This window comes from Hesperophylax consimilis, chromosome 21 (genome assembly GCF_061612785.1).
Source record: "Hesperophylax consimilis isolate HC1 chromosome 21, BYU_Hcon_1.0, whole genome shotgun sequence".
Taxonomy (NCBI): Eukaryota; Metazoa; Arthropoda; class Insecta; order Trichoptera; family Limnephilidae; genus Hesperophylax; species Hesperophylax consimilis.
In genome coordinates, this window is record NC_142856.1 from 27790123 (window position 1) to 27805869 (window position 15747).

General features: G+C 32.7%; 1 protein-coding gene across 1 annotated transcript in view; it reads left to right on the top strand.

The window, feature by feature from the left end:
- Positions 1 to 15747, top strand: part of LOC149413820 (irregular chiasm C-roughest protein-like) — a 116679-nt gene that overhangs the window by 20278 nt on the left and 80654 nt on the right. Inside the window, exons 3-4 of the mRNA XM_089644692.1 lie at positions 4339 to 4419; positions 10317 to 10468. Coding sequence (XP_089500818.1) covers positions 4339 to 4419; positions 10317 to 10468 — 233 coding nt within the window. The remainder of the gene's footprint in view (positions 1 to 4338; positions 4420 to 10316; positions 10469 to 15747) is intronic.

Sequence of the window (15747 nt, forward strand, 5' to 3'; positions counted from 1 at the left end):
TAGAGGGACTACGTTCTGCCAACCGTAAAGGCTTTAATGAAAAGCAGAAAATATCGTAAACAACGGTTATTGCAGACATCCATCTCTTTTGATGATAGGCAATCCGTCTTCTTAATGCGTTTTATTAAGGTTTTTATTTATTTTTGCGTTAACCTCACGTAGGATATCGAAAATCATAAAAACTTCCCCCAGTTTGGTTTTCCAATGAGGGTATGTTTGACTGGCCCTGAATCTATTAAATACTATTGGAAGAAATGAGGAAGTCTCATCCAACTGATTTTTTATTATTTGCGAAGATTAAGATATTCGTATACACTGGACGATGGAGACAGCGGAAAGATTTTTGGTTTGAAATAATGGCCCTCGTGTTCAATATTTATTTAAATCATATATAGTAAAAATAATATTATGATTTTCTTAAATCACAAAGTGACTGCTTTTCTCAAGAACACAATAAGATCACTGATTTTTATTTATGGAATAATTTAATGAGTAAAACCTCAAATTGTAATATTAAATAATTGAAGACAATTTAGCGACTCTCAAACGAAAATTTGAAACAGTAAAATCAGAAAAAGATTCGGTCTTTGAATCGAACCCAGGATTTTATACCTCTAATTTTCGTTTCAGAGTCGATATTTTATTCTATTCGTCATTCCAAAAATTAAAACAAATATTCATTTTTGACTTGTAAAAAGTCAATAGATGTCGCACATTAAAATAAAAATAAAATATATTTATCTAAGACCCTGTCTAGATTGCATTTAGTTCGAGTTGAATATTTCGATCATACATAAAGATAGATGCCAATAAAAATACGCGTTAAGAAAATGAAAGTATGATTTGAAATATGATCAAAGGTAATAGCGTCAATTAGCTCAGTAGAGTAAAACCCCGGCAAGACCAGGTTTCTGGGTTCAAATTAAAGATGCAACTTTATCTCTTCTGTTTCAAATTTTCGTTTGAGATTGGCTAATATTGCCTTCAATTATTTAATATCTGGATGTGACGTCATAATTTAAAATAAAAAAATAACTTCCAAAACAAAACTTTTCTTTTTTATACTTAATATATTATTACAACCATCTTTGATACAAGAATCTACGGTTGCAGCGAAACCCGGTCCGCATTAAGTATAATAAATAAAAATGGTGTTAACTAAGTTATTGTTTTATTTTAAAATAAACAATATTTTTGACAAAAAAATATCATTTCCAAACGCACAATAATATCCAAGACATTTTCCATTTTGCAAGATTGATGAACACACTTATTCAAAACTCATACATTTCGCTATCCGAATCCTGAAATCGATCGGATGAAAACCGCCAATGGAAAATAACTCGAAGAAACGAAAACAAACGAGAGAAATACAACAAAAATAGCATTACTCCGCCAATTCACAAAACTTTCCGAATATAATTTGCGAAATAATATATTTTTTCTTTGTATAACAATACATTTTATTGCCCGTAGAGCCTCCGAAATCCGTTTTCGTATTAGAATTTTTTCTCTCAGAAATATGAACAAAGTTTTCCATTTACTGTCAAGTAAGAAAGAATTATTGGACTCGCTTTGGCGCAACGTTTTAAGATTAAATCTTGAAAAGTTGTGTAATTAGCGGCGGGTTTGAGTATTTTGACATAATTAAGTGGAATCATGAGATTTCGCGATAGAAGAAGAAATAAAGATCTTGTCTCTTTCGAAGCCCGTCAATTTTTTGCTCTCAATTACTTTACAGATTCTTTTTTTTTCATATTTCTTCTCCACCATATAAATGGCATTGGTAACATAATTATTATGTATCTGAAGCGTTATCAGGGAACAACTTCGAAGCAAAAGTTTCTTTTCGACAAAAGCAATCAAATCCTAGATTTGACAGTAATACGTTTCGTGTAAAATAATAATAATAGTAATAATAATGATTTATTGTCTTCTTTTCTTAGTAACATATAGATATAATGATATTCTCACTGGGATCTCCCGTGATGAGGATTTCATTTACATTTTATAATTTAATTATAAGAAATTAATACAACAACAAAGTAACATATGAATTTAATTATAAACATATATCATGTAGTATATATATTTTTTTTAAATAATTTTAAAATAAGTAAGATAGTGTTTTTTTTGTATAGTTCAGTTTAGTAGATTTGGTTTTAGTCTGTGTTTGATATCAGTATATTTTCTATTTCAGTTCTCCCTACATTAAGTTTTATTTGAGATTTAAATGTTATAATGTTGATGTTTTTGAGTGAGAGTGGTATTTTACTATAGAGTACTATGATATAAGAAGCTTTTTGCCCAAAAGTTGTATTAGTAGTTATTTGTTGGATAAGTTTTTGATCATGAGATCTAGTGTTTCTATTGTACGTGTTTGTTGTTATTTCTTGGGTTTTGTACTTATAAATTTAAATGAGTATAGTTTTAGAATATAGTTGTTTAATTGACATGATGTTAAGATTGGTGAAGATTAAGTCAGTGCTATGTGCTATAAATATAAAAAAAACTAAAAATAAAAAACAATAATAGCTAAAAAATCTAGAAAATATATGCTATCATATAGTTTCTAGTACATATTCACCTATATTTGTACAGAGCGCTTTCTAGTACATTTCCAGAGTGGAAGATACTCTCAGTATCGCCTTGATGTAAGACCACCATTTAGAACAGAAACGTTGCTTGAAATGGATTTAGCCATGTTTGGTGACCAGATCTGAATAGCCAGGTACTTCCCCAATTTTCTCTTCGCCATCTCCTTCCCTTCCCCACTACCTTCAGCTTCAAAATATACCACAATTGGAGATGCCATAGTCTCACTGGCTCCAGACGGTTTGGGAACAGTTGGGAATCTTGAGCGGTATTCACATAAAAACAAATAAAAAATAAAATCGTGAGCTCTGGCGTGATCAAGTTTGCGGTTTTTCTGACTAGAATATATTCAACTTAGTTCACAGCGTCTCTTATATCATGAACGTTTGTGTTTGAATAACCTCACAGGAGTGCCTATGTCAGTCTGAAATACATACGGAAGGGAACCATATCGCCACGCGGATGTGTAGCGTTATGAGACGGATTAAAAAAAGGATTTATTAATAAGGATCTTGAAGGTTCCCGGATAGTATAAAGGGGAAAAAACCGATGCCAATATTTTGTCCCAGATACGAGCCGATTTACACAAAAACGAGTTGAAGAATCGGTTCGTTCTCATTAAACCAATATCAACTGCGAACGGTTGTCCATCGCGTTTCGCTTACGTGCACCGGTGCAAACGGGGTCCATGCAACTAACTCCTTGGAACAGGCTCCATTGAAATACTTGTAAAAGAGGCTCACCATGCTTACATTGCCTATATGCCTATATCTTAACAACGGTTTTCAATCAGACGGGGTGCCCTCTTTTTCACAGAAGCAAGTATTTTTGGGGCTCCAGCCCCGAGGTATCTCCCAAACCTTAGCCTAACACAGTACCTAAACTTGATGCTATTCTATTTTTTATATTTTCACACGTCCCACATAGATATACCCACACAACAAAATTTGGTATTAACTCATTACAATATATTGCATATAGACAATACAATGCATTACCTAATGAAATAAAGCAATCAGTAACTAACAAAAAAAATATTGCAGTTGGTAGAGCACTGTCCCGGAAAGACAAGGGTCCTGGGTTCGAGTCCCAGATGTGACCGTTTCCTTTTCTGATTTTTCTGTTTCAGATTTTCGTTTAGAAATCACTTATATTGTCTTCAATATTTAAAAAAAAAAATATTAGTTAAAACGCTTAAAGATTATTTCCTGAAAATGTTTTTAAACCAGTGAATTTTCGCTCGCTTTCATATGTTGGTTTACTATGTTTCATGTGTATAGATGTCTCTCAGTATTTCTAAAATCTCTATTCTTAACAATGTACTTTTCCTTTTTTATTTATTTTTCTTTGCCTTTTCAATATGTTGTATTTTTTTAAAAGTGTAATATCCTTGTAAAATGTATTTTATGTGTCTGTACTTCCCGTAATGAGTTTTATCTCAACTCATTGGGAATAATGTGTTACTTACCATGTTTTTGTAATACATTATAAATAAATAAATAAATAAAAAAATAAAAATATATTTTTGTTTTCATGAAATGCAATATCTCTGTGGTTAGTTCTGTTATTTCACATCAACAAATCAATTATATTGTCGTTAACCAAAATTACTGTTTCTAACCGCTTTATAAGTGCATCTATTTACTTAGATTTGCTCGCAATATCACTTAATTTGATTTGATTAAATTTTAATTTATACATTCATAAATTTCTAATAAAATTTTGTGTTAATTTTTTTCGCAGGTGACTACTCTCTGGATATTTATCCAGTGCTACTAGAAGACGACGCCAGGTACCAGTGCCAAGTGGGACTTGGGCCTCAAGGTAAGCCTCAACAAATTTGCTAACAAGACCCTCCAAACAGCATCCCCAAACATGACACATGCCCTAGTGATAGCTGTGAACCCACTTGTATTCCTAATATCGATGTCCTTAAAACATGTGATGATAGGTTAAAACGAACTACAAACGTTTTATAATTATATTTTTTATATCAGTATTTTTATATATTCCAATAAATAAGGCGATGAAGGATTTTAGTGAATTATTAAAAATACTAATTCGGTTGTGATTCTGTCAGTAACTCCGATTCAATGAACTCTTGAACATGGGTTAACATTGTATTCAAGTGTGATTCTAGAAATGGTTATAAGGACCTGATTATAGGCAAAATTCAGAAAAGAGCAAATATTTTAATTTAATGAATTAATTAATAGTTCTGCATTTGAGATGTGTCTTTACTTGATTTAAATTTTTGACAAATGTCGTAATTTTTCAATTTTACTAACTAAATTTAATTTCTGATCGCCTCTAAAATAGCCAATGTTTGTTTTTGAAAAACAGTCATCTTGAGGCAATGTTTTTTTTTTCAAATAAATACTTTCAGCTACACAAATGCTACAGTTAAAATATCCCGTGATTTTTATAAGGGTGATGACTAGTAATAAGATAAAGCTAACCATCACGCTGTTCTAGTGTAACAAATTACTTACCTACTAACTCTTCTGTTATTTTGGCTGTCGTCCATCCGCTCTACAATTTATTGATAAACATAAGAGTCCCTTTCTTAATATTATTCATTACGATTTCCAGTGAAGCCTTGGTAGTCAAAACCAGTTTGAATTTTGAATTTTACTTTTAAAAATACCTCGGTTAGTTTTGATTTAATATAATTAAAAACATTCTTCAGAACAGCCCACGCTAAACAACTTAAAATATTTATTATTATCAAAAGAACTACGTAATAGTATTAATATTTTCTTTCTTCCATTACTTGGGTTTTTTCCAACTAAACCGATGTTCAACACCACAGAAAATAGCGCAAGATAACATCAATTTCTGCATCATCATCACTAGTAGTGACACAGAGTTAATGAAACGAAAATATTTGACCCTTAATCAAAAGAAAATAAAAGGGAAGAAAAAATAAATCATTTTCCAGCGGTTTTTAACGAATTCTACGAACAAGGGATGAACAAGTCGTATTATAAGGAAATAGTAAATTTTAAAACCCCCGATGTGTAGGTGGAATTATTTTGTATTAAAATAATATCGTGCTTTCCGAGCTAATTTAATATTATTTATCCGTTTCTATCAAATATCACATCAAGGGCACGTTACAAGCTAGAAAATTATTTTATACTATAAGGTGTACTTTGGCGATGGGTCCATGAATCATTCGTTTAAGAGAAAATTGACAATATTTATTTTTGATCGGTATCACACTTTCAGATTTACAAATATAACAAACCGTGATATTTGACGTGTCTGCGATAGCGATAAAATAATTAGTCTAAGAAAATAGTTAAGTTCAGAAAGCAATGAAAACAAAATCATAAAACTTTAAACTAGAATCTGCTTTATAAATGTGACTTTCATTTAGATTTTCAAAGTTAATTGACAGGCTATAGATTTTACATACACGTATGTATTTAAAATGGTTTTCAAACTGTCGTCCTTTTCACGTATTCCACAAATCGCTTTGAAGCCTCTTGAAGTACTATTATGATGCTCCATTCGCAAGATCATTATGTGGAAATTTTCCTCGTAGATGGAATACCATCCACTCTGGGATTCTTAAATCATATAAATCTCCCATTATTTAACGGTTTCCTCCCCCTAACAGAATCTTAACAAATCTCATAATTATTTATTGAATTTTATTTGAATATTTCGAGATCGATTTTTCATTTGTTTAAATAAAATATTTGTTTTACAGATATTATAGATACAATGGTCCTAGCATCATTGGCAAATGATTTATAATATACAAGAGTCCAAGGGTAAAGTCGAATAATTATGCAAAGTGATTTTACATGACAGTACAAGTAAAACGCTAAATCGCTTTTTCGAAATTCCAACGTTTTAAGGTTTCTTCCATGGAACTTTTTTTTGTGTGGAAAAAAACCATAGGATTTAAAAAAAGATCTTTTTCTCTTTTAAATACATCAATTTGAATTTCGATCTTGTTTTCTTGAATTAATGAATAAATAAATGAGCGAATGATGTGGAATATTGGAAATTGAATTTAACCCACTTCCTGACATCCGTTCGAGCTGAAACTCGACAGATAAACTTGTTGTTAATGAAAATGCATTCTATTAACTTTTGGTTCCACTCACACACACGCCTACACACATGCATTTCTCTGAAATTAGTGGACATACTAAAAAATTACAGTAGTTAAAAATAAATAAATCTGGATACTATCCAATTAGGATTTGGCTCAAGTGATAGCGCTATTCACAGCTGATAGTGAGTTACATTTAACTCACTATAATGAGAATCGAATCATAACTTACCTATTTACTTACGAATTAATCTACTGAGCTCATCGACTAAATATGACTAGACACGGCCTATCGATATAAAAAATAACCACTAAAATAACTACTAAACATCGACCAAAAACATCAATGTCTGAGCTGGAATTTGATCATCCAATTATTTTTGTTAGAATTCTCAAAAAGATGTTGAGTTTTTTGCTTGAACAATCTTTATACTACGGTAACAGATCACTTTCAAAATATTTCCAGAAATTTTCCATAATTTGATTGACATTTTACGATTTTTCCAATGTCTGAAAATTCATAATAATTCTTATTCTGATAATTATAATTCGGGTAATTCGCTGGCAGTCTGCCATTTCATGCTAACGAATTAATCTATGGAGATGTCTGTTAAAATCAACTGCTAAAATCAGATGCTTTGACTCGCAGCTGTAATTTGAGATAATTTGCTTCTGGGACATCAGATTTTAACGCCGCGACGGGTGTCCTTTGTCGGTGAGTATTTCATCTTGAACTTAATCCATTCGTGGGTGATTCCACATCAAATTTACGAAAGAAAATCATGATTAAAAAAAATATTGATGAATCGAAAGATGCGATAGACGGAGAATTATCAGGTTATTCACGCAATATATAAATTGAAGTACTCGTAGATAAGCATGTATTTGCAAATCCTTGGTGGATAGGATTCCTCAATAAAATCCTGGATTTGTCCTACCTACTCCTATAATGTCACCACGACCGGTATACTTGTTGCAAGATATCAAAACTAACTTTAAGTGACAGCATGTTCTGTGCAGCTTTAGTGCATCTCAGTGGTCGGATGGAATTACTGGAGACTGCGGATTGTTATTCTGTAAAATAATACTTGAGACAGGGAGGATTGATGTGTAATACAGGATGTCCGGGGGTAAAGTGCACTAACTTTGGGAAGTGATTCTACATGATAGTACAAGCAAAAAAAAGTTTTTTTGTTCGAAATTCCAACTACAAACATGTGGCACATAAAATCCTTTTGTTTGATGCCGCATGCCGTGTTCACACAGTACTTAAATATAAGAAACATAAATCTAGTGTCAGTTGAAGTTTATAATGTCCTTTTCTTTCAGCAAACAAGACTTTTTTTACAAAAAATACAGCTCGTTTGTTTGGCCTTCTCATTGAAAACGTACATTTAAAACTGTAATATCTTTTTGACTTGACAATGCATACATTAGTTTATTTAAATTCTATTCTGCCAAAAGATCTACAACTTTGTCTCTAGACTTATCTGACAATAATTCATTTTCATCTCTTACAAACTTTGCAAGACTTATAGTATCTGAAATACACTAAATTACATTATTTCCATTTCTGTAGACTGAGCATGGAATGTCTCGTCTTCGCATTTATCGTGGCGGATTACAGACATTGGACATCCTTTCCGATTGCTGACAATTGATGTAAGATCTCCTCGATTAGACGTGCCCCGGTGTCGGGAGATCGGGGGGGAGTTCAGAGATGAATTAAGGGATGATGCCAGAGTGACAGAGAAGAGATTATTACCACGAGGTTATGAGCCTATTGGAGAGGGGATTATTGGGCGTTTATGGCCAATCATGACGTTACAGGCCATCTTCTGAAAGGTACATTGTTGGAAATGTGTCGCAATATCTTTTTCGGACATCTGCCAAATGTAGGATCGATTTTATGTCATGCGACTTAATTAGCGGAAATAACTACTGAGGCCTACATTTCACAATAATGTTCTAGAATAACGATTTATCTTTTATAAATTTCAAACAACTTTCGTAAAGTATTATGGTATAAACGACTCAGGTTGGTAGCTACGTGGCAAGTTTTAGCTACCAGAAAATATAAGTAAAACTGAAACTGTTGCAAAAAAGCATTTTTAGAATTTACTAAGTTTGGTAACTCTTAACGTAGTATGTTGTGCTGCAGAAGGTCTAAGAAATAACTTTATGTGTACGTTCAACGGAAACTGTCGTATAAATTATAACTTCTCATGAACAAATTCTCATGAACAAACAATAACATAAATAAATGTAAAATTTTGTCCTTTTATAGAACCAAAAAACCTATTCAGTTTGATTATAAATTAAACAATGTTTGTTTATCTACTGTAACATCTATCAAGGATCTTGGGGTCACTCTAGACTGCAAACTTTCTTTCCGTGAGCACATTAACAACATTGTTAACAAATCACTTAAACTACTTGGCTTCGTTCATAGAATAACCTCTGACTTTAAACATATAAGTACCCTTAAAACTCTTTACTGCTCGTTAGTTCGCCCTCACCTTGAATACGCAAGTGTTATTTGGTCTCCTTTCTATGCTGTCCACATCTGTCACATAGAATCCGTACAACATCGCTTCCTACGAGGAATCGCTTGGAGGTTGGGTCTTGAAAGAGGAGAGTACTCATATGATGAAGTTGAACAAACTTTAAACATTTCTTCTTTGGAGAAACGTAGAAGGGACACTGATCTGATTTGCATATTCAAGATTATCAATGGTATTACAGACTCACCTGCTTTGTTGCAACTTATCCAATTCAACATCCCTTCCCGTAGACTCCGAAATAATGAATTGCTGTTCGTCAATCAACATTCTACCAATTATGGATACCATTCTCCTTTGTCCAGAATGTCGAGACTTGTCAACTCACTGTCAAGTCAAAGCATTGAATTTTGTGGTATATGCCTAAATGACTTTCGACAGTCAATACGCAATGTCTAATTTCTAATGCCCTTTGAACCATCTTCATGCTTTGACTTATTATTATCTCCCATTCTTACTTTTATATTATTATTGTCATTGTTATTGTCTTCGCTCCTCATTTATATATGCTCTCCTTTCACTGTCATCTCTGTTTATAAAACTTATTCGTGTAATTAATATGTTGTTAATGGACTATTTGTCCGTAAATAAATAAATAAATAAATAAATAAATAAATAAACAGGTTCTTCTGATTTGTTAAAGATTTAATAAAAAAATCTCTCTTTTAGCAAAGCGTCCTTCAAGTGATATGTACACAAATTGTCCTAATTAACACATTATATTTTAAACTGTGACCGGATAAATCATCAAAATGATAATTCATCACATCTTTAAAAAGTCATGGAAAGTGATGAAACAAAAACTTTATTAACTGGGTTAAGTTGGTTAGGCTCGGTTAGGTTTAAAAAAAAAATTCATCGTTTTTAATGACTTTAAATTACTTTTTAAAGGTGTGTTGAATAGTCACTGTGTTGAGTTATCATGGAACCAATTTTAACACATGATGTAATACTATACAATCGGTTTAATAATTATTTCAAATCAGAAATTATGCATTATAATGTTAATCCTTACAACCTCCAAAAGCATAATCGATTCTCCAATGTACGAACAAGTTTATTCTAACCATTTGTTTTTTTTTGTTTCCCAGGTCAAACTATGATCCGCTCACGTTTCGCCACCCTATCAGTGTTGGTACCTCCAGATCCGCCCAAGATAGTTCAAGGTCCTCACCTCACCGCCACGGAAGACCAGCAAGTGGAACTGGAGTGTATGTCAGTCGGAGGCAAGCCAGCTGCGGAGGTAATATACCTTTGATTACATGTTTTTTTTTATTACTTGTGTTGATTACGATCTGTTTTTTTAAGAGTTGTTTATAGAAATTGAAGGAAACATCGCATAAAGTTCAACGCTTTTAGTTAATTTTTTTTCTCCTTGTTTTCAAATCAAGGAAAACCGTTTATTTCTTACGTTAACTCCACAAAGGAGGCCCTGACGAAAATAATTTCCCTCGAGGCCTACGTCATATGAACTGCAGTTTAACTTATCACTGAATTTTATAATTTAAAATCTCAAACCCAAGCAAAAAGTATAATGTTTTCTGTCTTAACTCTCTAAAATCTGACAAATAAATAATTATTTATATAAATTCAAAAACAATGCGGATACTATTCTTCCAAAATAAACGATTTTTTTGCACAAAATTACTTATATAAACATTACAGTGGGTAGCTGTGAATCGTTATGATTGAAATTGAGTTTAATATCTGATTTTTAGTAGTTTACTAATAATTTAGTATGGTTACTGATGAAAATGTATTGATTTTTGTATTTTTTCCTTTGTTCACATATTTTACGTTCAAGCAACGAGTACTGTCAACCATTTTATTTTATCTCTAAAACTAAAGTAGGTTATATAAATAGAAAATTTAAAAACAAGATCCTGATGCATTTAATACCTGTTCAAAACAATATTTGCAAAATCTATGAAACATATTCAGATTTCACGATTACACCGCGTAAAAAACCTTTGAATTGATAAAATAAATATCCGATCTACAAAATTTATGACAGGGCACTACCTACCCTGCAGGAATTAATCTCGCAAAATCCGACACGCCGTTCGGGTGAATATTACAAAGGGAAAACAAAGAAAATGTGCTTCTCATACTCGTGCACGTGTGCCGGGAAATAGGAGTTTGGATTTTAATTCAGTGGACGGCACCGGGAACAGCGTGCGGGTAGTACGCAGGAAGGGTGGAACCTATTGGAATGCAGAGGGTTAAATAGTTAGAGAAGACATTTAAAATACAGGAGTTTCCAATAAGAGGTGTTATTTTGATATTCAATCGTAAAAGATCAATGATTTCGTTGCTTGTGTGGCACGTAGTGAAGTCTTGTCGAAATCAAACGTTGTCTAGATCAATACCATCCAATTCCGGCCATAAAAAATCATTAATCATCTCTCGATAGCGATCCATTCACCGTAACTGTTGCTCCAGCCTCATTTTCGAAAAACCGCACCAAAATTCAAACGTTGAGGATAGAGAGGCTTTTCAACAATAAGTCTTGGGTTTTCTGAGCCCCTGATGCGACAATTTTGCTTGTTGACGAAGCCACCGAGGTGGAAATGGGCCTCATCACTCTAGATGATTTGCATTTGATTCACTCAAGTGAATTTTAATAATTTCAATGCGTTTTTGAAGAGTGTATCGTTCCATTTTTATTAATGGTGTAGTTTCTACTTGTCAAATGTCAAAAAATGGCAGCTTCAAAAGTAACATCTACCGAAATAGCGGGCTATTCAAAATAACACCTCTTATTGGAAAACCCTGTAGTATATTTATGGCACGTTCTAGAGTGGAAGATATTCATAGTATCTTCCTGGTGTAAGACCACCATTCAAAATTGAAACATTGCTTGAAATGGCTTTGGCTGTATTTGTTGACCATATCTCCTCCATCTCCTTCCCCTCTCAACTACCCTTAGCCTAACAACAAACCCTAATTGATGATGCCATAGTCTCACTGGCACCAGATGATCAGGAGCAGTTGGAACTCTTGTGCGGCTTCACTTAAAAAAAATAATAGCTGAAACTATATTTCTGAGCCACAGACGTTTTACTCTAAGGACAGTGTTGGGATGACAATTATTTTAGATCTAGAGAAAAATTTATATATAATTTTGAAAAGACCAACACAGGATTTTTTATGTGCTTATCTATTATCACTATTTATCTCTCTTTAATCTACGACTGAATTTCCAATAAAATAGGCCACGAACCGCTACTGATTTCAAATTCCATGTTGTATGATTTTCATCGTATTACTGTATCCTCCTAAATCCAACAGAATGTTCATTGAAATACTACTTTCACGTGCTCGTATCTCCCGTTGGTAGTACGTCTATCAAGCACTGAATAAAAAACATCCACTCTGATAATATTGTGCCCCCCACCCCAACACCCGCCGCCCCTTTCATTCGCCCCTTCCCTTGAATTTAGATAACAACCGTGCTTCATTCTTTGTACCAGGGATGTCAAATGCTTTTTGTTTGTGCTCGTTTTGTTTTTTTTTGGTTTGTTTAGCAAACATTTTTCACAAACAAAAACAAAATTGATAAAACATGCTTTTTATACGCGTAGTTAGCGCTGACGTGCCGCCTTGAATGGAGGCTTGATGGTTGTAGCCAAAGATATTAGAAGAACGAGATATGCTATGTTGGCCGCCGGACCGTAGGCGGAGTACTACCTAATTAGGGTACTTTGAATACTATCGGGACGTGTACGCACAGAAATCTGTTCTATGTATTAGTGCGGATACCTTAGCGTAAGCGAAGGTGTGCAGTAGTATTATAGTATATAGTATTGGTGAACAAAACCGGCGACACTGGGCAAAACAATTCCGCTCAGTATGAACTGCTCATAGCACATCTCGTTCTTCTAATATCTTTGGTTGTAGCTGTATAAAATATATACACATTTTTATATATACATTTTTTTTCATTGTTTTCCAGCATGCTAGTCGAGAGAAAATTTGCATGGGGGGGAGCTTACAAATAATTACTTTTAGCGCTAGAAATCACTCAAAGGCTGTTAATAAAAATTTTAATAAAAAAACCATCAGACTACCCAACCTCACAACTTTTCCAAGACTTTCAAGTCCCACCACTAAAAAATACATATACAAAAAATACGCTGCTTCAAATCCACAAAGATCTCTATAAGAAGTCACACCATGCCATGGTTCGTGTTGAGAGCAATAGGCAAAATACAATGGGTCGCGTATGCACTCCATTAATGCACACTAGTTTTGCACAACACTATTACACGTACACTGGAGTTGTGTGGTTTAATCAACTAACGACAGAGATAAGGTTAGAACCGGACTATAATAAATTCAAAAATAAAATAAACTTCACTACCTTAAATAATTTATCAAATTAGAATGACGATGACATTTCACTATATTACTTAATATATTATTATATAAAAAAAAAACAAAAATCTCTTCACTATTTGTTTTTATGATTTTTTTTTCTTCTATTTACATAATATGTATGTTAAGTTTTTTTCCCCTTTACACACGAGTTTTTGACTCTTGTAAAGGAAAATTTGTTAACTTTTATTTGAAATATGTTCTTACTATGTAAATTTAAATAAAAAAAAAAAAAGTTAATCAGGGTTTTGAGTCCTCCTCTCTAGGGATTCTTGTTCTGAAGCGGTCTGTTGTGTTTATATGTTTGTATTTAGTTTCAAGTTGTCTGAACATCGTCTTCATAATGTCTGCAAGTTGATAATACTTTATTCTAAGCCATCTTTTAATTTAGTTATTTTTGTATGATTTGGTAGAGCATTACCTACTTTCGTGGAATCAAATTTATTATTTCTCTATTCAAAGAAGTATTCAAACCGGGAATAACCAGTTTAATATTGGAATATTCCCTTACAAAAGTATTGACGTTGGGCAGTGGAGTATTGAGACATTTTTTTTTTGTTTAGTTAAAACTTTTTTTGAATAAAATTTATTTTAGGAAATGTGAAAATTACCATTTAACATTGAAAAGTTGCTTAAAATGGCATTAGCTGTGCTTAGTGACCTCGATCTGAATATCCAGATAATTCTAACCTTCATTTACCTCATCTCACTCCTATAATTCCTGTGAGTAGTTGGGACTCTTGTGAGGTGCCTATTTAAATCGAATAAGTTGTAGAAACCCGGATTAAGCCGGATATTAAAATTAGTAAGTATTTTTAAACAGCTAAAACTACGCCTTTTTCGATCGGACCATAACTTTATCATGAACGCTCAGTGGATAAATAACGTTTTTAGACTTTTACGTTTTATTTTATTTGCTACAGTTTTTTATAAAAATTCAATTAGCAGTAAAACGTACTGAATCTATAAAACATTGTGAATTATTTGTTCAGACGGAATGTTTCTTTGTAGTTGTGTAAGTACACCTAATTTAACCAGGTTGTAAAACCTTTTCGAAGCAGTTGATTTTTCACAATAAATCTGAATGCAATTGTTTTGTTTCGAAAAAGAAAAACAAAAAAAAATGTGTCTAGATTCTTGATTTAAGTGATTTACTTTGGTGTTGTTTTATTGCGAAAAAGATTTAAATTCTAGCAAAAAATACGAATTCCTAACTGTTTCAATATTGTATTTTTTTTTTTTTTAACGATACAGAATTTTCGTACCATCATTAAAGTACATTTTATAGTAAGTAACTTAACGTAAGTAACGTTTTTTGTGAGTCTTAGATTCCAATTGCTAGGTCACTCATTTAAACCACGCATATTAAAAATCTAAACGTTGCTTGAAACGGCTATAGCTTTGTTCAGTGACCAGATCTGAAAAGCTAGGTAATTCAAATACTCATTCCTTCTTCACAACATTTTGCTTTTAATAAAGCATAAGAAGTGAGTAGTGGGCTCTGGCATTATTAAATTTAAAGACATTTTTTCTGCCAGATATTTTTAAGTTGATCATAAGTTATAAACTCGGTACATACTTTCTTTCATAAGCTATGAAGCTTTGAAAAATTGAGTCTACTTTTCTAAAAAATACTGATGATACCAAATTTCTGAAATATATCTAGCAATCCAAGAGTCACGGGTTCGAATCGCGTCGTTCACAAGTAAATTTTATGTTATGAATTTGTTATTCATCTAAAATAATTTGTAGTATACTTTCGACACGTTCCAGATCGGAAGATCCTCTCAGTATCGCCCTGGTGTAAGACCACTATTCAGAGTTAAAATGTGGCTTTAAATAGCTTTAGCCATGTTTGTTGACCAGATCTGAATATCCAGGTACTCCCGTACCCATCTCCTTCCCCTCTCTACTTCCTTCAGCTCCACAATATACCTAAATTAAGGATACTCCCCAGGAAATTGTTCCAGGCGTTTGGGAATAGTTAGCACTCTTGTGCTGTATTAAATCCAGTAATACTTTAGCATGTATTAATCAGTGCGGTCACTATGTCAATTGTTAAAATGTTGACATAATAATTTCGCAGTTAAATTTAATCCGCTTTTTAATCTCGAGGGACATTAATAAATAGCTTGCATTTTTCCT